This window comes from Pieris brassicae, chromosome 6, assembly GCF_905147105.1.
Source record: "Pieris brassicae chromosome 6, ilPieBrab1.1, whole genome shotgun sequence".
Taxonomy (NCBI): domain Eukaryota; kingdom Metazoa; phylum Arthropoda; class Insecta; order Lepidoptera; family Pieridae; genus Pieris; species Pieris brassicae.
In genome coordinates, this window is record NC_059670.1 from 11674237 (window position 1) to 11699565 (window position 25329).

The 25329-nt window shown below is 41.1% G+C and overlaps 3 protein-coding genes across 5 annotated transcripts in view; 1 reads left to right on the forward strand and 2 right to left on the reverse strand.

The window, feature by feature from the left end:
- Positions 1-4982: 4982 nt before the first annotated feature.
- Positions 4983-5714, reverse strand: LOC123710629. Its single transcript, XM_045662653.1, has one exon. It carries the CDS (start codon positions 5712-5714, stop codon positions 4983-4985), a length of 732 nt encoding a protein of 243 aa, XP_045518609.1.
- Positions 5715-8848: 3134 nt separating this feature from the next.
- Positions 8849-12734, forward strand: LOC123711237 (ATP-binding cassette sub-family F member 3). The gene is made up of 11 exons (XM_045663731.1): positions 8849-9092; positions 9193-9298; positions 9534-9702; positions 9804-10018; positions 10409-10672; positions 10787-10987; positions 11105-11287; positions 11359-11532; positions 11609-11783; positions 12005-12185; positions 12272-12734. The coding sequence occupies exons 1-11, from the start codon at positions 9020-9022 to the stop codon at positions 12646-12648; spliced, it is 2118 nt and encodes a 705-aa protein (XP_045519687.1). The 5' UTR covers positions 8849-9019; the 3' UTR covers positions 12649-12734.
- A 151-nt stretch (positions 12735-12885) lies between these two features.
- Positions 12886-25329, reverse strand: part of LOC123711236 (cerebellar degeneration-related protein 2) — a 33116-nt gene continuing 20672 nt past the window's right edge. Inside the window, exons 1-6 of one of the 3 annotated variants that reach the window (XM_045663729.1) lie at positions 23947-24353; positions 17098-17210; positions 16882-17030; positions 16227-16661; positions 15864-16032; positions 12886-14721 (exon numbers count right to left, since the gene is read on the reverse strand). In XM_045663729.1, the coding sequence (XP_045519685.1) occupies positions 13354-14721; positions 15864-16032; positions 16227-16661; positions 16882-17030; positions 17098-17210; positions 23947-24028 (2316 nt within the window). In that variant the 5' untranslated portion in view covers positions 24029-24353 and the 3' untranslated portion in view covers positions 12886-13353. Of the gene's footprint in view, positions 14722-15863; positions 16033-16226; positions 16662-16881; positions 17031-17097; positions 17211-19886; positions 20181-23946; positions 24354-25329 lie in introns of those variants that run through there. The other 2 variants (XM_045663728.1, XM_045663730.1) reach the window with 2 other exon arrangements.

Consider the following 25329-nt stretch of genomic DNA (forward strand, 5'->3'; position numbering starts at 1 on the left):
ATTTTCAATTGCCTCCTTGAAAACTGCACCTTCCCGGCGCAGTGGAAAGAGGCCATTGTCATTGGTATTCATAAACCAGGCAAACCCCGTAACAACCCCACCAGTTACCGCCCTATCAACCTTCTCAATACGCTTAGCAAGCTTTACGAGAAGGTACTAAAAAAGCGCCTCCTAGACTTTGCCCTAGATAAGGGGCTAATTCCCGATGAGCAGTTTGGCTTCAGGCCGGCCCACTCGTGCGTTCATCAAGTCCATCGAATCACGGAGCACATCCTCTCCGGGATGAATAGCTCCCTGAAACCGAGAGCCACGGGTGCGCTCTTCTTCGACATAGCGAAAGCTTTCGACAAGGTCTGGCACAACGGCTTGGTTTACAAGCTCTACCACCTTAATGTGCCACTAAGACTCGTGCGTATCGTACACGACTTCTTGTCCGACCGCTCAATGCGCTATCGCGTAGAAGGAACGTTATCGGCTCCTCGCCCCATCATGGCCGGAGTCCCTCAGGGCTCGGTCCTCTCGCCCCTTCTGTTCACGCTGGATACCGGCGACATCCCTAGGGCTCCCAATGTGGAGCTAGCCCTCTATGCCGATGACACCGCTCTCTATACCACCCACAAAGATAGAGGTGTCATCGTGGACAGACTCCAGACCGCTACCACGTCGTTAGGCGAATGGTTTCGGAAATGGGGCTTCCAAATAAATCCCGAGAAAAGCGTAGCAGTTCTCTTTGCCAGGGGCAACCCCGGTGCTAACGCTAGGGATAAATTTCACCTTAAGACAGAGGTAACCCTATACGGGCAAGCCATCCCTTGGCAAAAGTCCGTCAAATATCTAGGAGTCACGCTCGATAGCGGCATGTCTTTCCGTAAGCACATAGCCGCCGTTCGCAAGAAGGCCTATTTTGTCCTCTCTCGCCTCCATTTCCTCCTAAATAAAAGGAGTCAAATGTCTCTCAGACACAAGGTGACCCTGTACAAGGCATGCATCCGACCGTGCATGACATACGCTAGCGTAGTCTTTGCGCATTGTGCCCCCTCCTATATTCACCGGCTACAGGTGCTTCAGTCGCGATTCATGAGAATCGCGACCGGTGCGCCCTTCTATGTGAGAAACGTCGATCTCCACCACGACCTGGAGCTCCCTACCATAGCCCAATGGATGAAGTTGGCGTCCACACGCCACTTTGACAAGGCTAAACACCATCCCAATCCGCTGGTGCGTAATAACATCAACTATTACCCCTTCCCGACAAAAAAGGCTCGTAGGAGGCCCCGACACATACTAACGGATCCGGATGATCCAATTACCGTAGCAAACGATAAATTAAAAGCCGCCCGCGCGGCCAAAAATAATAAAAATAGCCAATCACAGATTAGGGTAAAAAACCGCCTTCACCGGGGAAGGCGAGGACCTTTACTTCGCACTTCGCTCACTCCAGTGAGCTTCCGTCCTGCCCTTCAGGCGATTGACCGCCCCGCGACGGCCCAAGCCGAGGTTCGAGTCTCACAGGAGACGCCCTTGCGCTAGCCGCGGGACAAAACGCCATTCTGGCCGAGCTACGCTCGCCAAAACAGCCCGAGCTGAGCTGTAAAGGCCCTTAAGGCCAACAGCGAGATTCCATTCAAAAAAAAAAAAAAACAATATCGTGGTCTAACGCAATTAACTGTTCTTTTCAGAACAAATTATTGTTTCATGACGATAACGTTTACAACTGTCCTTGTCAGGACACATCACTGTTTCATTACGACACGTACTAATCACCTACAGGATTCCCCCTCTAGCGAAGCGTACCGGCAGGCGTATAACGCGGCCTCGGCGAGTTATTCTTGTAGGTATTGAGGTGTTCCCAGTGTCTTGTTGTTTCAGGTTGTTGTCATCTTGATGTTTCAGGGTGTTGTCATTTTGATGATTCAGGCTATTTGATGGTTCATGTAGTTCGTTCGCACTTGATGTGATTTGCTTGTTGCAGGTACTCGTGGTTGTATCAGTAGGAACATCTTGCTCGGTGATAGTGTAGGCAGGTTTGAGTCTGTCGATAGAGATATTCATTTCACGGTTAGGTAACTGCAGCGTGAATATCTTGCTATCTCGTTTCAGCACGCGATAGGGTCCGTCGTAGGGTGCTTGTAATGGCTTCTTTACGGCGTCTATGCGTACGAATACGTATTCACATGATTGCAGGTCGCGGTGTACGAATATGGGTTTTGTGTTGCTGTGTGGTTGACTCGGCATTGGTTGCAGGTTACGTATTGCGTCGCGCAGCTGATCGATGTAGCCAGAGTCCATGATGACGTCATTGCGGGTCGTTGATAAGAAATCACCGGGTAAGCGTATGTTGCATCCGTAGGTAAGTTGGGCGGCGCTTACGCCGGTGTCACTTCGCATAGCGGCGCGTAATCCGAGTAGGACGGTTGGTAGCTCGTTGATCCAGCTTCTTGCGGTCTGTAGTGTTGCCTTTAATGCGGCTTTAAGGACACGGTGCCATCGTTCGATGATACCGTTACACTGTGCGTGGTATGAAGTTGTACGCGTTTTTTCGATCCCCAGTAAGCGAGAAAGAGATGCAAATACTCTGCTTTCGAATTGGCGTCCTTGGTCCGTTGTTATTGTTACAGGACAACCGAAACGGGAAATCCAACCTTCGTATACCGCTTTGGCGACGTCTTCAGCAGTAATTTCGCATAGTGGGTATGCTTCGGTCCATCTCGTTGCTCTGTCGATCATTGTCACGAGGTATCGATGACCGCTGGCCGCGGTAGGTAGCGGACCAACGATATCGATGTGAACGTGTTCGAATCGTTCGGTTGGTGAAAAAATTGATAATCGACTTGATGTGTGGCGTTGTATTTTGGTGCGCTGACACTGTAGGCATACTTTTGCCCACTTGCCGACGTCTGCGTTCATTGAGGGCGTAATTAATTTTCTCGTAGTCTTGATTCCAGGGTGGCTAACGTTATGTACTGCGTTGAATGCGGTACGTCGGTATTCTTCTGGTAGGTACGGACATAACTGTGAGGTTGAAGTTTCGCAGTGTAATTTGATGTTTGAGACGGGCAGGTTGACTTTCTTGAAACATAAGTTGCTCTGTAGACTGAGTGCTTTAATGGTATCGCTGTCGCGTTCTTGAGCTTCTGCAAGTAGATTGTAGTCGATCGGCGATGGACAGGTGATTGCTTCGACACGTGATAGTGCGTCTGCGGCTGCATTTTGAGATCCACTGACGTGTCGTATATCAGTGGTAAATTCGCTGATATAAAGTAGCTGTCGGGTGCGTCTCGGTGATTCGCTGTTTGTATTTGTTTTTGTGTAAGCGAAAGTTAGCGGCTTGTGGTCGGTGAATATTATTATTTCTCGTCCCTCAAACATTTTGCCGAAATGTTTGACAGCCATCTACATGATGGCGAGTAGCTCTCGATCGTAGGTACTGTAGCGACTCTGTGCATCGGTGAATTTCTTCGAGAAATAGCCGAGTGGTTGCCATGAGTTGTTGATAAATTGGTTGAGTGCGGCACCAGCTGTTTTGTCGCTAGCGTCGCTGAATATAGCAAGTGTCGCCTGGTGAGACGGATGAGCAAGTAAAGCGGCGTTTTTTATGCTCTCTTTACATGCTTCATAAGCTTGCGTTGATTCAGTGGTCCAGTCGATCTTAGTTTTGTCACGCTTCTTGACGTTATGCAGGTAGGTATTTAAAGGCGCTTATATGGTGGCGGCATCTTTGATATTTTCACGGTAAAAGTTTATCATACCGAGAAAACGTCGTAGTTCTTCTACGGTTTGTGGTTTTGGAAAGTCTGTAATAGCTTGTACCTTCTCTTGGGGTGGCTGTATTCCTTCCGCTGTGACTTGGTGACCGAGGAATTTCACAGTTGGCTGGCCGAAAACACATTTTGATGGGTTGATGGTGATGCCGTATTCTTCTAGTCGCTGTAATACGATGCGTAGATGTTTTCGGTGCTCTTCCTCGTCGATTGATGCTATGAGTAGATCATCAACGAAAGGGAATACGAAGTCGAGTTCGCGCAGTACTTCGTGAATAAAGCGTTGGAAAGTCTGTCCGGCGTTCTTTATACCAGGACACATGCGCGGAAACTCGAAAAGACCAAAAGGTGTGATGATGGCGGTTTTCTCCACATCTTGCTCGCTGACTGGCAGTTGTTGGTACGCGCGATTGAGGTCGAGTGTGGAGAAAATTTTCTTCCCTGCGAGTTGGTATGTGAAGTCACGTATACGTGGTATGGGATACCGATCGGGCTTGGTTATGGCGTTGAGCCTTCGGTAATCGCCACACACACGTAGGTCTCCATTCTTCTTTGGCACGACGTAAAGAGGTGATGCCCAAGGGCTTTTGCTTGGTCTGCATAACCCTTGATCGATCATGTTTTGGAATTCTTTCCTGACCATTTCGTAACGATGCGGTGCAATGGGGCGTGGCTTGCAGTGAAGGGGCGGTCCATTTGTTTCAATGAAGTGTTCAACGGAATGTTTGGGACTAAGCTTCATTGAAGTGATTCTGGTTGTGCCTGAGAAATCTGTATCTAGTATGCTGTGGTAATTTTGCTCAATGTCAATACTACGAACTGTAGGTATGTCTGCAGTACTGAGTTGAGCGTTTGTTACCAGCTTTGTTTTCCCGTCGATCAATCTTCGGTTGTTGACATCGACAATGAGGTGGTGGTGCTGCAAGAAATCTGCTCCCAGGATTGCCTTAGACACATCTGCTACGACGAATTTCCATGTGTATGGTCTTCGGAGGTTAAGATCAAGTTGGAGTGACTTCTCTCAGTATGTTGGAATGACCGTGTTGTTGGCGGCGTAGAGTTAAAACGGCAGTGGTTTTTCGCGTGAGCCTTTTGTCTTTGGTAGCACGGAGATATTGGCTCCTGTGTCGACCAAAAAGGTAAGTTTCGTTACCCTGTCGGTAACGAAAAGGCGGTGTGATGATTCGGTAACGCCGGTTGCCGCCGCGGCCAACGTTACTTTTAGTTTTCCGACTGGTTTATGGGCTTGAAACTGCATGGTGGTGCGCATTTCTTCGCGTCCATACCGTAGCGATGATGGTAATAGCAGTACGGCATTGGAGATTTTTTCCGGCTTCGATCTTCCATCTGCGACTCTCGTCGGTTTTCGTTGCGCTTTGTTGATGCGTTCCGCGAGCGTGATTGTAAATGGTAGTGAGAACGACTGTTGCGGTAGCTGTCGCGCGGTTGTACTCGTAGCTCGGCAACTTCCAAAGACAACCTTCTTATTTCACCGATGAGGGTGTCGATGGTTGGTTGTTCTGGAATTGGTGGCGATGCTACAGGTGTAAAAGGCGTTGCGACGGCAGCGATGTGTTGCGACGGCGTGTGGACTTCCATCATCTTGTCCGCGAGCAAGGTCAGGTCGTCAAGCGTCGTTTTGATTTTAAACGCTTCGCTGACGGCTAGCACGGAACGAATGTGTGGCGGCAGATGCTCGAGCCACATCATTTTGATGGTGCTCTCGGGAAATTTGTCCTTGTTAAGCTGCTGCATTTGCCTCATCAGCTGGCTGGGTTTCTGGTCTCCAAGCTCAACTTGCGACAGTAGCTTCTTCGTTTGTGCGCTGTTAGATTCTTCGTATAGCGATATTAAACGGTCTTTAATGGCGTTGTAGTAATCTGCTTCCGGCGGCGAGCAAATGAGATCAGCGATGTTTTGGATATCTTGCTTTTCAAGCTGTGCGATGACCATCTGGGCGAGCTGGGCCTGGCTTCGTTTCAGATCGGCGGTTGCTGCTTCGAATCTGCAGAACCAGAGGAGCGGCTAGTCGCGCCAGAATGGTGGCACACGGAGCGACAGTGAGATACCGGAGACTTCTTGGCTCGACGGATGTGATGAAACTTGACGCTCTGCACCGGAATTTTCTGTGTTCGTCATCTTCAATTTTCTTGGTGTTCTTCTCGGGGTCACCACTTTAGGTAGTTTTGGTTTATGTTGATTGGTCCTTATTTGGTTAAAATAAAACTTCCTAATAATTCGTTGAGAAGAGGTGAAGATGGAATGTGGAATGTGTTTAATTTTTAAAAACTGTAGTTTTATATACAAAAGTTATCCTATACTGGCCACTAGTGGTAACATGTGGTACCAAGATGCGGAGGGTGCGTAGACAATAAAATCGAGGCGCGGCAAAAAGTTGTCCTTTTCTGCGCGCAACCGTCGAAGCGTACGAACGTGTTCTTCTCAGAACAGTTCGATATCGTGGTCTAACGATAACGCAATTAACTGTTCTTTTCAGAACAAATTATTGTTTCATGACGATAACGTTTACAACTGTCAGGACACATCACTGTTTCATTACGACACGTACTAATCACCTACACATCCAAGGAGGTATGGGACAAACTAAAGTCTGTACATCAAAGTACAGTACCGGCAAGAAAGATTACACTCTATTACGTAGATTACGATACGCAACTATATAGTATTGAAGAAAATGACTCCACAAGAACATGTGAGAGAGCATCTCAGTAATGTTATGGATGCAGTAGGGAAATAAGTAGACATGGATGTCAAAATTCATCCAGAGTTATTAAGTATAATGTTGCTGTACAGATTACCTACAAATATAATAAATAGCTTCCGAACGGCAATTGAGTCGAGTGATGTCCTGCCATGTCCTGACAATTTAAAAATAAAAATCAATAGAAGAATACGAAGCAAGAAAACAATCCGAAGTGAGTGGATCTAAGACTTCACAAGCATTCTACACAAAGATGAAGAAATTTTTTGTAAGAATTGCAATGGTATTCTACAGAAACCTGTTAGTCAAAGAAGAGACCAAATAACCCCAATAAAACTAAAGGTAAAGAAAATACTTATAACAAAAACGTCGAAATGTAAAGGCAATTTATGGTGTCTTGACAGTCACATGTGGCGGGTGATAAAAGTATACTACATAACTTAATCCCCGCGACTGACACTCTATATCTAGCTCAGGAAAGCATACCAATGAAGTTAAACGGAAAGGAAAATAATAATAAAATTAGTCTTTCTGATAAATTATATGTACTTGATTTGTCGAATAATCGAATTTCTGCAAGCAAAATTACAGATCATGGCTATAAAGTTATATTTGTAAAGGAATAAGCCAGTGTACAAAAGGCGGGAAAATTGTATCAAAAGCTAACGAAACAATGGATTATACTATTTTGAATTTGATAAACCGGAACAGACAGCAAACTTCACGTCTAGTGATAAAAGCGAAATTATGAAATGGCACATGAAATTAGGTCACGTCAATGACTCTTTCATTAAAAGAAATAGTTAAAAATAAAATGATGCTAGGACTCGACTTTAAAGAAAAAACTTTGGGTACCTGTGAGACTTGTATCAAAGGAAAATTTTCCACTCTAGCATTCCAAATCCATGGACAAATAATCTCTACCGATGTGCTCCAGATAATTCACAGTGACGTGTGTGGTCCATTTGAGAATAAATCAATGGCCGGCTCAAAGTATTTCGTAACATTTATTGACGATTATACAAGATACTGCAGTGTATATTTCTTAAAAGAAAAGAGCGAAGTAATCGATAGATTCGAGGCACCTGCACCTTATACCCACAGCAAAATGGCATGAGTTAAAGGAAAAATCGGTTGCTTATGGATAAAGCCAGATGTCCGATGCTAGATGCCAATATCCCTGCAAAATTTTGGGCAGAAGCAGTAAACACTTCAAAGGATTTGGTAAATCGTTCGTTCTGGCCCAGCAAGAGCTTTCAAAGGCAATTCCAGGCACAGCACACACGCATTACACAATTAAACCTTTTTCTTAAAAAAAAAGTATAAATATTAATATTAAATAATTCTTTTTTATTTTTGATTATTGTTATTTTATGTCTTTCTCTGTGTGTGTTTTGTGAGTAATAAATGTTATGCCTATGTCAATATCATGGGCATCCAAGAGGTAGCCTATAGTAGCGCTATCGTCGACTGAAGCCGAGTACATAGCCGCAGCAGACTGTTGCAAAGAGGCATTGTATCTCAAGTCTCTATTACAAGAAATAAATGGCTTGGACATAAAAATAAATTTGCATGTTGATTCGATTCAACTTCTGAAGTCTGGATCCTTCAACAAAAGGTCGAAGCAGATAGACGTGCGGTACCATTTTATGCATGAGCACTTCGTGCATGGATTAATAAATATTAGCTACTGTCCCACAGAAATTCAGTTAGTTTACGTAATGACAAAACCATTGTCAAAAGTAAAGTTTGAAAGACACCTTGCAAAATTAATGTATGTATAGAAACGTGTCTCCGAAACATGAGTGAACATCAGGAGAAGGTGTTGGAAGGTCGTGATGCTGTCCACTTATACTTGTCTATGATGCACTGCATTTGAATTTGCATTTTATTTAAATGCTATAGCCGCTAGTCTACCCTATCATAATGAACGTCAATAAAGAAATACATATTAAATGTTTCTAATTTTTAATTGTAGCGCAAATTACATATTTTATGTACGATGGATAGTTTAAGAGATATAGCTAGAAACGTGTTTTAACCCCTTTATCCAACATGGCGGCCGGGGGACAAGGGCGCCAACCCCACAAACTTGAGGTTAAGCTTGTATTGATCCCCCCTACATGTCCCATAAATAAAATTGCGTCCTCTATCAAATGTTCAGGTTGGCCCTCAAATTGTAACATTTCTATTCGCTATAAGGTTTAGGACCACCAAGCAAAAAAGAACACAAGTGTGAAGTGGGTGTCACACTCAGATATGTCAATATATATATATTATAACGTTTAGAGTGCGTCTTTTGTCTTTTTAAAAATATTTGGATCACAGAGTGTGTTTGCAGTTTGGCTCTGACAGTAAGAAATAAACATTAATTGATACTGAATAAATTAAATTTGAATATGTCACTAGCTAATTTCCAATTCATCTGTGAATGTGTCAGTTTACATTGGCAAAGGGGAGTCATACGTTGTCTTATAAATAAATGGTAAAATAATACAAGCATTTCTCTTGGTTGAATTACCGAGTATCAGAGAAAATGGCAAACTGTGGTGAATATATAAAAAGTCAATTTCCTTTAATTGACGAAGAATTAAAAAAATATGTAGAAGGTAAGGTTCTGAATTCATATATAGAGGTTAGGAAAATAACAATTATTGTTATTACTTTTTCGTATAATCTTTTACACATAAAGTACTTATAATTTTTAAGATGTCCTGGATAGCAGTGCCGGTGAATTTGAAGACAAAGAGGAAGTATTTGAAGCTGTGGGTGAAGTGTTACAAGGAATATCAGAAAAGTCAGAAGAGGACATAAGGTATTTATTTATTTATTATCTTCCACCTATGGTTCTTTGTTTTATATAATTGACTGTCTACAGTTTACCTTTCCAGTAACACCTATCGGTTTTATTGGAAACAAGCTCTAGTGTCTCAACTTGTGAAAATTATTACAGCATTCAGTTTTCGCAAGTATCTCTAATAGTTTCTCATTATCTTACATATACTTGAAAACCTTTTTTAATACTTATTTTTTCAAAATAACAATTTCAGAGATATATGTGAAAAATTACTTCATATGCTACAACCAGAAAAAACAAAAACTTCTAATGGACCACGGAAAGTTCTCGATGCTCCCATACACTTAGCTTCAATGACAGCCCCAGTAATGGAAAACAATGATGTAAAGAGCATATGGCTACAGACAAGGGATGATAATTTTGTAAGTATTTATGTGTTCTCCTTAAATATATCTTATAGTAAAACAACATAAAATAAATGTAATATACATTTATTTTATGTTGTTTTAAATTATATTTTTAGAAAGTTGATGCTAGAAAACTTGAAAAAGCAGAGGCAAAACTACAACAGAAGCAGCAAAAACAAAAGGAGGCAAAAGTACCTGTAGCAGTTCCAGTTTTACAAACTGCCACAGCATCACAGGTCACTTCAAAGAAAGACAGTAAATTAGAAGCAAAAGGCACTAACAGGACTCAAGATATAAGAATAGAAAACTTTGACATTGCCTATGGTGACAGGTATGCAGTTCATTTTGTAGCCAGGTGAAAAAAGATATTTGGTTAAAAAGATTGGTCTAAAACATTTATGTTTGTGTTGTACACAGAGCCTGAATGTACAAGAAAAAGCAAAGCAATTTTAAAATACAATTTATTGATTTAAAAAACATTTTTGTGGTGACTAATTGGTTACAAGTCAACACTTCTACAGCTCTGAGTACATTTTCTCTGTATCTGAATTGAAACACTAGTTTCTGTGTCGTTTAATGAATTAATGCATACTACTCTCTCTCCCAAAGAATGACAAAAGTTAAGTTTGATTTCACTTTACCACATAACAATAATCTAATTCAGAAGCAATTCATTATCTTATCCCTGCTCTCCTTAAGGTTTTAATTAATGTTGTTTCAGAGTATTATTACAAGGCGCAGATCTGGTTCTAGCGTTTGGTCGTCGTTACGGTCTCGTGGGAAGAAACGGTTTAGGCAAAACCACACTCCTCCGTATGATATCAGCAAAACAACTGAAGATACCGTCACACATTTCAGTTCTTCACGTGGAACAAGAAGTCGTCGGTGACGACACGATTGCATTGCAAAGCGTACTCGAATGCGATACGGTCAGAGAGACTTTATTGAAGAGAGAGAAGGAAATCACAACTTCTATTAATAATGGGTAAGCTTCGCATGTAATGGTTTTGCATTTCCTAAGGGGGGCAAAGAAGCGATATCGTTTTATTGATGAGTGTGAGTCTTGAGATGTAACGAACATAAAATATCCATGTTGCAGTTCGACGGATCCCAGTTTGTCATCAGAATTAACCGAAATCTACGCACAACTAGAAAACATCGAAGCCGACAAAGCACCCGCGAGGGCCTCCATCATATTGAACGGGTTGGGATTCTCGTCGGAGATGCAGGCTCGAGCCACCAGGACGTTCTCCGGAGGATGGCGCATGAGGCTGGCGCTGGCCAGGGCCTTGTTCTCCAAGTGGGTCCAAGCCGCCTTTGTCCATAAATTAAAATAAACGATATTAATATTGTATAACGATTAAAAGTACAAAAATGAAAAAGATTTCGTAGAAAGAAATGAAAATATGAATTTCAGACCCGACCTTCTGCTCCTCGACGAGCCGACGAACATGTTGGATATAAAAGCGATAATCTGGCTCGAGAGCTATCTGCAGAACTGGCCGACCACTCTCCTGGTGGTCTCCCACGATAGGAATTTCCTCGACACCGTCCCGACGGACATAATGCATCTTCACTCGCAACGGATCGACACTTACAGGTGAGGCCCGAGGGGTCCTCGCGCCGAGAGCCGATAAATATATTATTCTGAAACTTTCTTCTCTCGCGCAGAGGCAACTACGAGCAGTTCCACAAGACGAAGACGGAGAAGCTGAAGAACCAGCAGCGAGAGTTCGAGGCGCAGCAGCAGCATCGGGCGCACACGCAGGACTTCATCGACCGCTTCCGCTACAACGCCAACCGCGCGTCTTCCGTGCAGAGCAAGATCAAGATGCTGGACAGGCTGTGAGCGCCTTCTCTTTTTCTCTTTTCCCGTCGCTTCCCGCCTCCGCCCGTCGGTCACGTGACTTTTGAACGACAGGCCCGAGCTGAAGCCGATAGAGAAGGAGGTCGACGTGGTGCTGAGATTCCCAGAGACCGAGCCCCTGTCTCCGCCCATCTTGCAGCTCAACGAGGTCGGCTTCCGCTACTCCGAGGGCCGGCTCATCTTCACCGACGTCAACCTCGGGGCCACGCTCGAGTCCAGGATATGTATCGTGAGTTCGCGAACAAAACTAACTCCGCCCTCACCGGCTCGTAAATCATTTTGGTCTCATCTGCGACCTGCCCGTCTGCCTCCGTAACGGTATACGCTCTCCCTTGGGGCGCTATCGAGGCCTCCCACTGTCGAGGTCTACAATCGCCAATAGGAGAAGTCCGCTCTGCCTAAACGCGTGTGAGGTCGGACACACCTAAGACGACACTTGACGTACGGCAGGTGGGCGACAACGGCGCGGGGAAGACGACCCTGCTGAAGATAATCATGGGCATCCTTTCTCCTACGAGCGGACTCAGGAGCGTGCATCGGGGGCTCAAGTTCGGGTACTTCTCGCAGCATCACGTCGATCAGCTGGAGATGAACTTCAACTCCGTGGAGCTGCTCCAGAGGAATTATCCCGGTGAGGCTTAGGATAGTCTATTCGGTTTATTATTATTATTATTTCTCATGCCGAGACGCGAATCGTGACGAGGGCTCTGTCGACAGGCAAGACGATAGAGGAGTACCGTCGGCAGCTGGGCAGCTTCGGCGTGAGCGGGGAGCTGGCCCTGCAGACAATCGGGAGCCTGTCCGGAGGCCAGAAATCCAGGGTGGCCTTCGCCAACCTGTGTCTCGGCAGCCCCAACTTCCTGGTGCTCGACGAGCCCACGAACCACCTGGACATCGAGACGATCGAGGCGCTGGGCAAGGCCATCAACAAGTACTCGGGCGGTGTCATCCTCGTGTCGCACGACGAGCGCCTGATCCGTATGGTCTGCCGGGAGCTGTGGGTCTGCGGAGGAGGCTCCGTCCAGAGCGTCGAGGGCGGCTTCGACGAGTACCGCAAGATCGTCGAGCGGGAGCTGCTGGATGCGCAGAAGTGATCTCCGCGTTTCGCCGTCTTCGAGTCTTTCAATATTTATTTATAACTGTTCTTATTATAAGGTTAAATGAAATACTGATAATTTTATTCGAATTTTTTATTTTCATACCTCCGACCTCTCATCCTCTTTAAATAATTGGGCGGACGATTCCCACAATGAATCGAAGCGCCGCTGTACCATGGCAAATTAATTAATATAAAATTAACTTAAAGAATATTTACAAATAAAATTTCATAATAAAATACACAATATACAATTAAAATAGTGACTCGATGACGGAACAAACACTTGGATCCGTTCAGTTGATACAAATGAAATAAAATGCGATATACGAAGAAAGCTCACAAACAACGAAGAAGCCACAATCGGACACTTGTCTACTATAAATGCATATTTCGGTCGGTTGCAACGCCACGAGCGTTACTCTATGAAGTCGTAGAGGGATCTTTATAAATAGGTAAAATAAATTAATTTGTAACTGACTATTTCTTGTCGGGCTCTTATACAATATGAGATTATATAAATAACTATATATCGGTATGGCATTCGATGATCGTTCGTGATATAAATTAATAAGTAACGCTAGCAGATCACAAAATACTTAAAACTACATTTTGTCCGGTCGGCGAAGACAAATGGCGATCGAATCACTCGACTCTCGCCAACGCGAGAGGGGGTCGTTTTGTAAAATACCGTTTGATAATATTATTGATGCTTCTTACGCCTGTTCTTGTTTTTGTCGGTGTTCCTCAGGACCTCGGCGTAGGACAGTTCCAGTTTCCTGAGCTTGTGGATCTCCTGGGACGCGGTGCTCTGTTTGATGTCCCAGGAGTCTGTTTCCGGATTCCATCCTTGGTAGATCTTGCCGGTGCGGCCGCTCACGCTGGGCGTGGGCGAGTTGAGGTTCCTGTTGTAGAACTGGAGCGTGGAGCCGTTCCACTCGGCCTCCGCGGGCCTCGCGAGGGGACTGACTTCGATGGGTCTGTAATCTCTGCGTTTCTTATTGGAGGACTTCTGGTAGGTGATCTTCGGTGGCGACGGAAAGACGGGCGAGTCGGCTCCCTGTCGATCTTGACTGTGCTTGCGATTGCGATGCCTGGACTTCTTTCTAGTGGCCGCGATGTACTCCAGTGGCTGACGCACCAGAGGCGTGAGCACGCGTTCTTTCTCCTTTTCTCTCTCCTTCTCTTTCCTTTGCTCGCTGGATTTCGGTTTCTCGGTGCTCTCGGCCACTGGCTTGTTTTCTTTATTGCTTTCAACGCTCGTCTTCGGCGGGGCTTCCCTCAGTTCAGAAGCTATTTTGGGCTGCTCCTTCTCTTTCGGCGTCGAAGAATCTGGAGCGGTGACGTCGGATACTGGAATGGACTGTTCGGACATGACAGACGACAGGACGCTCTGGGTGTCGTCGGTGAAGTCGCCCGGGGGCTCCTCCGTGGCGGGCGTGACGGGTGGCACTTTGCCGGTCGTCGTGTCGTCGAGCAAGGGGAGCTGCTCTCCATCATCTTTGTTCTCTGCCGCTTTCTTCAAAATTGTAAAAATCTCCTTAAATAATTCTCGGTATTCAGGCCTGTTGCGGAAACGACTGTCCATCGGACTGACGTCGTCGTAAATACTAAACCGGTAATCCTCGCCGTCTGCGATTGTGCACAAGAAGGAGCCGGGTCTCTCGCGTTCGGTTTGTGTCGCTTTGTTGCTAGTTTCGTCTGAGAAACCGGAGCTCGAAGTTTCGGCCTCGGAGAAGTCCGGTGTTTGGATGATCTTTTTGCGCGAGTTGGGCTCCGTCTTCGGTCGGTTAACTTTTTGGGCTTCTTCACCGTGGCCGCTTTCCTCGTCGGTGTCCTTAACGCTGAACTGGCTGAAGTCTCCGGAGGTCTGCAGCTCGTCGTTAAGAGAGAGCGGCCCGGTTTGGTTTTGTGCGCTCGGCGAGGCCGTCTTGTTCTTCTTGATGTTTTTGCCTTGCGACAGTTGTACTTCCAGTAAAGCCTCATATTTCTGCACGAGCTCCCGGTACGGGTTCTCGTGGCCGTCTTCCTTATTTGCCCAAATACCTTGAAGTAACTTTTCCTTGGCGTTCTGCAATAAAATAAATGTTAATTTGGTGACCTTATCGCTTAAGTGTTTTTTCTTGATTAATTTATTTTCGTGAGTTATTATTTGCGTATTATGAAAGTATAAACTCAATGGTGGGGGAAAAGGCCATGAAGGTTACATTTTGATACCATGTGAACCTAATATTATTATAGGAGAAAATATTTTAATTAAGAAAATGGCAAGAGTATGATTAAAAACGAACGTAGGCCGAGTTCAGAAGTTAACAAACGATAACAAAATTCAAGTAATTAGTCAAAATACACCCATTACTCTTATCGTTATAGACTCATTATTGAAAATGTTAATCAAGTCACACACATAATTATCTGGTTAGTACAAAAAAATATCACATACATACAGAATTAGACACATTGATTCTGAAAACCAATGACCCTCACCGATGACTGAATAGCGTGCAGACTCTTAGTCTAAGAACGTGTCAGTAATGGACGTACCTTTGACTACATGCGATATATCCAAAGAAAACTACTGCAAATGCGCTTCATAATGCATATGCAAAGCGTGATCAACAACATCAGGGGCAGTTGGAAAATAAGTGTTGCCTAGAAACGATTTAAACACTCGAATCAAATTCATGAGGGATAGGGAGACCCTGTGAATAGTTGAGGGATTTTCCGGAATCATTTTTGGGCATTTTTTGCAGTCTTCTATGGTCTGCATTTTTGTGATTTTCAAACAAATCTCTAATAAGATACAAATTAAAACTTTAATGGTTTTGGTGCCCAGACTAAGGATAGGATAAGGTTATGAATGAGAGTCGGAGAGACCATCAGTTGGGGTTACCTTTGTTGATGATTGTTTCTTGCAGAACTTATAAGTGAAGATTAGTCAATTTACAGAAAATTTGAAAATGTTAAAGGACAGACAATAAATCTAATAACCACCGCAAACATAACACTGAGCATATCAAAGAGCAGATATTAATTGAAAGGACATGCGCCAATATATTATCGAAATCGAGGCATTTCTAAGTCAAGTCATAGATTTTAAAAAAGTCTTTTGTTTATGCTCAAGTATTAAGTGGACAAATAGAGAGGTTAAACTACAGTTATATAGAAACAAAAGCGACAGACGAGAAAAGGCACAAAGCGGGGGATACTAACGTCGAACTTCATAAGTTTGCTATTGACTTCGTCTTTGGGGCTCAGGTTTCCGGTTGGAGTGAGAATGAGTGACGAAATAGCACTTCTGTCGTCATCCTCTCCGTCCAGCATAGAAGACATGTCGTCGCGCTCAATGCCGCGGAGACATCTGATGCACAGTTGTCCTTGCCTGGAACAGGTTTTCATCTTATCATGAATAATTTGAATAGGTAATTTTTCACGCTCAAAAGTTTTAAACATCATACGAAACAATTAATTATACAAAAGTATATACTGGCATTTATATATTCATCTAAGTAATAGCATAATTCATCTAAGTACCTAGATAGCTACTAGAATTACTGTAAAGAGTAAAGTGCATACCTGACTTCTTCAAGGATCGAGAACTCCTCGTGCATCGACTTAGGTTCGTCATCTCGCTGGTGCCAATTCCTCAACTGTTCCTGTAACCTGTTATTCTCCTGAATAACTGAAGCCAACTGTTCCTCTAGTTCAGTGACTCTCCTGTGCTCTTGTGCAAATGCAGCCTTATTCTCTCTAAGCTCATCGCTGAGTCTCAATAAGTCTTCGTCTTCTTTCGTAAGCTCCGGTAAGGGCGCACTTTTGAGAGGAGTACCGTTAGTTTCTGGTTTTTTAACGATAGCGTTTGTCGTTTCCGGAGGCTTTTCTTTGGGTTTCTCGCTTTCGGGCTTCCGCTCCGATCGCCGCCTAAAAATTTCCAGTTGGCTATATAGGTCGTCTACAGTCTTTTGAAGCTCTTCACATTTGCCCTCCAAGGTTTCGATGTTTCCGCATAGCCTGAAGTAAAATGAAGCTAACATGAATAAAATAATTTGTTTTGAATAGGCATATTTCACAAGTGAAGGAGAATACCGTTTCCTACTCATCTTATTATTGTTAATAATTCGTTACCGCTAGCGCTTTAACAGCATTGATAAAAACTTAAATTAAGTGCATTAACTAAAGCTTTCTCAATAAGAAACATAAAGGAAACGGCCTGTGACGGCATTGAACTCACGTTTTAATGTGTTTCTTGTCCGCAGCGTGGTCGACGGCGAGCCTGTGGTTGGCACGCTCTAAGTCTTGGATGCTTACTTCCAACTGCTCGTAGATTCTCAGTCTTGAGTCGTTTACCTCGCGGAGTGCCACTGTTTGTTTTGTTAAGTACTAGAAGAGAAAAAAAATGAAACATACAACCCAGGGGTGTGTATTCAATATTATGATCAAAATTAACCTCAATTTCCTGGGCCTGGTCTTCAATAACATTTTGATGTTGACGTAGCCCTGTTTCAAGTTCTTTGTTTCTCTCTAACAGAGTTTTTCCGAGTTCTGCTGCTAACTGCAAATCTGGGGACAAGATAGTTCAATCATTTGTGTGTATTGTATTGATACACTTGAAAGCTCACATACATGTTCCCTGATTAAACGTTTTAAACACGTAGGTATTGTGCATAGGTACTGATATCTATACGGAGACTTCGATCGACCGTTTAGGTAAAATAAAAGTGTTTTCTCGAGCAGGGTTTACACTGTGTATCCTCCACCATTTAACAATATTGTGGAATACGAGGTCGACCGAGTGTCGTTTATTACACGGCAAAATAAACGACATGTAAGTATTATTCGGTAACAAAGAATTAATATGATATACATTTAAACACGTGAAAGGTTCCTGCAGCCTTGTTAAAAGTTAAAATGTAGTAAAATAAGGTCATTTGGTAACAGCCGTGCTTATAATGATTGAATACCAATGTTTACAAAATATGTTGGTTTTGTGGAAGTAAAGTTAAAAATGTTAACTAACTTAGAGTTGTCCATGTCACAGTAGGGTTATAACTACACCCATTTCCCATTGACACGTTTTATATATATCTCTATACCTATATATAAAATTCTCGTGTCACTATGTTTGAACAAATACTCCCATACTCCTTCGAAACGGTTCGACTGATGCTTATGAATTTTTTATGCATATTCATTAAGTCATTTTTATATGCTACAAAAATATATACAATCCTTAATTGTCACCCTTCTACGATAAACCCCTATTTTTACTGAAAAACATGGCAAAACAACGTTTGGCCGGGTCAGCTAGCATAATATAATATTTTGACAGTCTTGCTCCTACTCTTTAAGTTGTAGTATAGTGTCGAAAGTTATGAGTTTTTATTTGATTAAATGACTCTTATTGCTATACAAGTGGAATTATCACGCAACACAGAGCAATTTAAGTTTTTACGACGTAGTTGGCTCGAACACTTCTCGCTCCAAATATTAGCAACTACCAACCTTAGTCTCGCTTGGAATATTCGACTTACAAATTGTGATTCTTAGAGCTTTAATATTACCTCATAAATCTGTGAGACAGAAATAGGATGATAAAGAGACTATAAAACCTACAACTATATTATCATGACAATTATTTTTTCATTCGGGAGAATCTGTCTCATGTCTGGTTGCAGATCATTCTACCTCAGATGTTGATGACAATTCTGGGTGTTCCTAAAATAATAAATTTAAAGATGGAACCCGCCGGTGTTTAAACACTCTCGTGCCAGGCATGTTGGCAGTTCATGGCACATAATAGTATAGGTTTTTAGGTAACTGCGTTTTCAGTACTTCAAGACTTCCGGAATATTTATTTAAACGTTACACTGATAAATAAAAAGAAGACTATTTTTAAATGAGTCCGCAACCAAAAGCGAAATAAATTATTTATCATTAACATTTAAAACGTTCTCTAGGTTACCTGCATTGCTGTTTCATTTATTGTAAAAAGGTCGTTGACCTTTGGTCAAAAAGGGTCAGTGAACAACTCGCAATATGTGTGAGTCAATTCAAATAATTCCCTACATAGACGTCTTCTTTCGACATATAGACCTAATATTATCTCGCAATAACTGGTGTCTAGGTATGCAAAAAACTTTCTCTTTTGCTAAGATGAGGAATACGATAACATAGTTTATAAGATAAGGTTCGCGGGACTGGTTGTGCCAACATACAAAAAACTATTAACAGATTATTATTAATAGTTGAAAAAGACACTAAACACGCGAGACACTAGTAGTAACCCCCGTTAGAGGTACTAATCAATGCCTGTGAAGTGACACATCAAAAGTTATCTTTATATTTAAGCACAAATTTATGTTTTACAAGTAGGAATAAAATTATAAACCGAGCGGTTGTTTTTTTGTAATAGCACTATAATTATATTCTGAAGGCAGACTACGTTATGTCAGTCGACGTTAGGTAAACTTATTCATAGTTGTTGAAATATAAACATTATATGTTGATTTCGAGAAAAGATTTACTGAGCACCATTAAACATACTTTGAAGAGAAACGTAGTTACTGTATAGTAAATTACAAAATAATATTGTTCTAACTAATAAAAGATTATTCTAAGTACTTCGGAGTGTTTGAATTATCAAAAAATAAATATTATCATCATACTAAACATCAACCCAATACTAATTAGATTTTTCGAATAATGTCATTGTAATTAGGAGTCGTACAAATAAAGTAAATATGGCTTTAAATCAACACGAGGCACTTCAGTAGATACAGTAATGAATATTATCTTAATCGACGCAGCTTATCTCTTACTGTAATTACATAATGTTTTTATCGGAAAATGGTATATTGTGATGCAAATAAAAATTGTATACATACAATCTATATTGCTTAAAACTAGTTTTAGCGAGACGTAACTAAGATTTTTTACTCATCCAAAAATTTCCTTACTTAAAGATACGTAAGTAAGCACACAGCTTAGGTGTATAACATTAGCACCCTAAAATTAGAAAGCTCTATTACCTTTGAGCTCTCGCTAACATTACATACAATGGGTAATCAAAAAATTATGTACCAGAAAGTGTTTATCGCAACAGCATCGTGTCAGAGTCAGATTCCGTAGCAACAACTTGTGGTGTCGCTTTGTGCATTGCGAATCGGCCGGTGAACGCAACATCTACGGCAATCCGCAGAGCCCCTCCAATTTGCGCAAGACGTGACTAAGACTGACCTTCAGTTCCTTGCAGACATTCCAACTCGACCGTGTAGTCCCAGAGATCCAAAGAATTCAGCCCGTTCAGCTCCCAGGAGTAGAAAGAGTCGCTACGTTCCTGCTCCTCGGTCATCTTCTTCGGCGCGGCCCGTACGAAGGTCACTCGCGACTGCGTCGTTTATAATGAGGCGTACATGTTAGCAGCCATATTTTTTGCTGCTTCGAATACGTAGCGTTGAACCGGCGTGACTGGTGTGGCGGCACAGGACGGACTGAGCGGCGCACTCACAAAAGAACATGCCAATTACCAACGCCGTCGCCCGTCAGCTCCGATCTCATTTCTTTCGATTACTCGGCGATAGTAAACTAAATTAACAAACGTTATCTATGCAGCGTCGGCTCGAGGTGTAGTTCAATATCGGTTTTGTGTTCGTGGAGAAAGTCAAGAAACAATCAATCAAGTTGTTTGTACGGTGCTACGTGTGGTCGAAATTATATGTATCGTCAGTAGGTACAAGGAAAGTTTGGAATCTCAAATCGCAGTCACACGTTTGCAGTCTCACGCTTCTCAATTTATAAAATGTAATTGGAATGAATATTTTATAAAAATAAAGGGCAACCCTTATAAAAAAGAAGATAAGAGACGAGTGGAAGAATTTGGAGGAAGCATTGAAAGCCCTTCGGGGGTCGTGTAGTCGAATTGAATATAATTTTGAAATAAACTTAATGTAACTTAAATCGTACTACTAAACTGTTTTTACTTTTTATTCAGATTTAATTGATTTCCGGAGGCTTTATAATTTAAAGTAAAATAAGTAAGTTCATTGCCTGACTACTTATTAGCTTCATATCTAATGATAGCTAATTATCAAAATGGTCATTTGTAAAAAAAGATTAAATTACTTGAAGTTCCCACACAGTAAGCGGTGAAGCGTCATTATATTTAAATAGTTTTGATATGGGCTCAAAGCAGTTGAGACAATCACTCAGTAATTAAATTCAATTGCGTATGTTATAGGAATTTAAGAGCCTCCTAGTTTCCTATTCTAGATGAGACGAAATTATTCTTAAAGAGAAAGAAACACATTATAGGTTACTATGGTCCCAATCGTCAGTCGTGCGCTTCAGATAACTAAAATAGATATATTTTTGTCTTTAAAAGTCCACGACGCCTCTTATTCTGTAACATTTAGTACAAGTACGGAGAAACGATTGCAAATAACCACTGTTATATAAAGTCACTTACAATATATTAGAACATGTCGTCGTCAAGGATACCTTCGTACCTTCGGTCATTAATTAATATTGCTAAATGATTATTTTGTTAATCATAATTAACAGTCGGTAACAAGTTTTTGATAATACCACCCATTGTAGAGTTTATATAATGCTTATGCATTTACAATATTCTCGGCTTCTCTTGTATCTCATATTATTTTTAATCTAGCTACTTCTACAAAGTTTACATAAATTTTTAAATATATACGAATATACTTATCTGGCCATATACAATTGTTAAATCTAACAATTGAAAATTAACAAAATATTACATTTGAATTTAGAAACTGTTATTTTTATATCAATGTCATTGAGTTTTCTTATTTTGGTGCCAGTACATTGTACAATATTTTGCGATATTAAAATGGAGTGTGGTGATAAAGAGACCACTTTGAATTAGCTTTTTATATTTCAAATTGTTTTATATTTACGTATTAAACTAATACACTGTAAAAGTACTAAATGTTATTTGCAATAGAAAGATAGATAGAGTTTTACTTTGTTTCAGTATTTATGGCTAGACTAGGTAGTAATATATATACTTAGTTTTGCCTGGACTGGGTTTATTTTATACTTTTCGTTAAATGACGAAAGGGAAGCGTGACGCACGTCTAGCGAGGACGCCTGGTACGTATCAAGGTTTTGTAGTAATGCACAATCCACGTGGCTAGCGGTTATGGTAAACAAACTTGATTCCAAGTAAATGCATGGGTGTATTTTGTGTCATCTTACATTTCAATAATCATTAATTAAACCCGGGCTAGCCAGTTTCATGATAAAGTAGCAGAAGCACGCTGTAAACTGTCTTGAAATGAACTACGTAAAACTACTAGCAGTCAATTCAAAATATCTGGCAGAAGTGCAGTCCAAGCTGACTTTAGACCGATGTGACCGATATTTCACGACTCACAATTTAGTTTTTGCTAAAACAATTAGCGAAGGGTCGGTGGTAACCCAAGCATACGTTACTTATTTATTATTTTAGGATTTAATTAATAAAATTACTGACTTAATTTTTAATATTTGGTATTACACATCAATGTTATATAATTTAGACATATTATTTGTTTAAAGATATACTAGATATGTATATTGTATATAGTGTGCATATAATCGTTGCCTTTCCTCGATTAAACCGCTACGCCGATATTGGTGGATAGTGCAATTTTTATTTAACTATTTTAATTTTATCTATTTGTGTTTATCTGTAATTAAACTAAAAAACTTAACACGAACATTTTGTAACAAATCGATTGATAAATATTGAAGACATCAACAACGTTTGGAAACAAAAAAAAAATAAACAAACGTATTTATTCAACATGAAAGAAGTTAACGAAACAGGTTTAATGTTTTTTAAGATGACAGCCATATTCAAGGACAGCAGGTACCTACTACAGGTTTCTTAGTATTAATAATTATGACGTCGATTGTAAGTTGTTGAAGATGCCATTATTGCATTGACTTTGTTGTGTTATCAGTACTATAGGCACATAATTTAAATTCGTCTTAAGGTTATTTTTCAAAGATCAATAATTTATATTCTATTTGAATCATGGTTTCTTTTTTGCATGATGATTGCATTTTTTATTAACGAAACGTAATTTAAATAACGCTAACATTTATCTTTCAGTTCGGTACCTAGATTATGTTATCAAAAAGTTATGTGTCCTCTGACTGCTTATTTAAGTCAAAATTTCTTCATAGATCTCAATATAATATGTATAAACATCATTGAATTAAACATTTTACGTATACTTTGTAATGCCTGCTAAAAAGAATAGAGCTAAGGGACGTGAAACTAAATGATATCAATAACAAGTAATGTATTGAAGCTTTTTACAAGTGATGAACATTTAAAATCACTTTTAATTATTTTGTTCACATACGAAAACATATTTTAAGCATTATGTATAAATAATAGCTATAAAGTACAATAACAATTATGCTCGGATTAAACATTAATAGTGACGGTTCTGGAATGTGAAATTGATACCGCTATCAATAAACCGCATTGTTTCAGCTTAACGCCTGACTCAAAGCCACTATACGACCATTCCCAAGTGCCTACCTTAACCTAGATACCGAGTGACGACGGCTTCGATGCAAAGGTACGATACTAAATTTACCCCAGTGTGGAGGCGTCGACAGATGTACGAATGCAAAGAAAGAAGGATTGCATTTCATATACCGGTTCAGTAGGGGAGTTGGTATCGATTTTAAAACCCTATAAACGCCTCAGGGAACCGAAGGGTGAACGCACCGCGTGGCATCTTACATGCACCGGTCCCGAGAACCTCGCCAATTGTGAACACCATTTGTTTATACATTTTAACGACAAATCTGAGTAACTCCTCGTCCCCTTCTTCCAAACAGCATAATATTAAAGAACTACGCAAGACTATTTATCTTGACGAGAATCACGATCAGGTATGTGATTCTTTTTTAGGGAATAATAATAAAAATAGGTGCAAATTAATGTTAGATTAATATTATATTGTGTAGCAGATTTGTTTTAAAAAAGGTAAAGTAAAAAAAAATTTCCAAGCATTCTTCATTGAGTTTTATTTTAGAATCATGATTCTCATATTAATTATGTGAGTCATCATGAAAATGTATTCAATTGAAACAATGAAGCTGGCGTGTAAACATGACGCCTGCTTCCAATGTCAGCTGCGCGGAAAATCAATACCTACAGAATATGATCCTCGAGGTGGATTGCGATACAGACTCCCTAACTTAATTTGACCTGGAGTTCAGCCGATAAGATTACAATTGATAACCGTCACATGTCACTCACCATCGAGCATGCAGCGTCGGGAATCTTTGCCTTCCTCTGCAAAATCTTCGCATATCCCAGTCTTATCCTTCGCCACATCCATGGTCACACACCATTAGCACACTATAATATCACAATCACAGAAAAATGCCATCACGATTCCACTTTGATTAAACTTAGTGAGTAAAGTAGTGAAATAGGCTACAGCCGTGCACAGTCCGTTCAATGTCAGAGCCGAGTGGACAATCAATTATGCGACACATAAGAGGAGTCGTGTCGCAAGACTCGGCCAGAGGCAGTACCGAATTCGCAGGGCGCATGCGAGTTCGCCTGCGTTTTTTGCTAAGCACGAACGCCGCATGCGCGAAATAAAGTGGATATCGACGCGATCGCGAGGCGTAGCGGCGTCGACGGAGCGCTTTGCCTCACTGAACCATACGAAACAGCCGCTCGAGAGATATTAATCAATTCAGTCGGCAAGGTGACGTTAATTTAAATTAAAACAAGGACAAATAATATTGAAATTGCCAAGCGATACAAAACTGATGTATTACGCGATAGGAATCATGTGCAAATCCTTATATCTATTACTAATTTGCTGAAAAGTCAACACCGTTACCTATTATATGGTGGTACTTAATGACCACTACGTATATTAACAATTTATAGTAATAATTTCTTTCTTAATCTTATAAAATCAAATGGATGTGGGATGCAGCAATTAAGTATTTCTGCAAATTTGCTACTGAATTGTCAAAGGCGTAATTTTTTATATAACTTTACGCTTTCTGCCTTGATATTGGCAACTGCTATTTTTAAGTCTAAGTGTTGATTACCATTTTGTGTCCAACTGGTTTTGATCAGTACTATATTATAGGTATAAATATGTAGATAGAATTAACTCATTGAGTCCATGCATAAAAGGGATACCTTATCGTCTTTTCAATGTCTCTTTGGACCGTTCATGATCAATGTTCATAACATAATGTGGGCTGTTCGAGTTCGATGTCAATCTCATCACCCGAAAGTAGAAACTCTATCCACATCCGAGTCGATAAGCGAGAATTAGTTCAATTATCGAAAGCACAATCTGATAACAACCGGATCGGCCACTGTACGCCTTATCAGTAACTATTTACGTAATGAATTACAATGGATCTTCAGATATTTATTACATTTTGGGCGTGAACAAGGTTTCATTCAAATACTCGACAATAGACGCATTATTTTATTGAGCGAAAGCTCATTACGTAACGTAAACTGTTCTAAAATAATTAATAGACTAACCTAATGGCTTACATCATTCTTTGAACCTCGCCGAGACAATGCACCGTAATGAGCGCCGAAATGTTTAATTAAATAAAAATATAATTAAATGGATACCAATCTTGTTGTTATCCAAGT

What these genes read in the sequence shown, in the direction of transcription:
- LOC123710629 (XM_045662653.1), bottom strand. Translation starts at nt 5,714, where the DNA reads ATGGTCATCGCACAGCTTGAAAAGCAAGATATCCAAAACATCGCTGAT.
- LOC123711237 (XM_045663731.1), top strand. Translation starts at nt 9,020, where the DNA reads ATGGCAAACTGTGGTGAATATATAAAAAGTCAATTTCCTTTAATTGAC. An exon ending in GCCAGGGCCTTGTTCTCCAA is followed by an intron (nt 10,988 to 11,104) that starts GTGGGTCCAAGC and finishes TATGAATTTCAG; the next exon opens with ACCCGACCTTCTGCTCCTCG. An exon ending in TCGAGTCCAGGATATGTATC is followed by an intron (nt 11,784 to 12,004) that starts GTGAGTTCGCGA and finishes GACGTACGGCAG; the next exon opens with GTGGGCGACAACGGCGCGGG.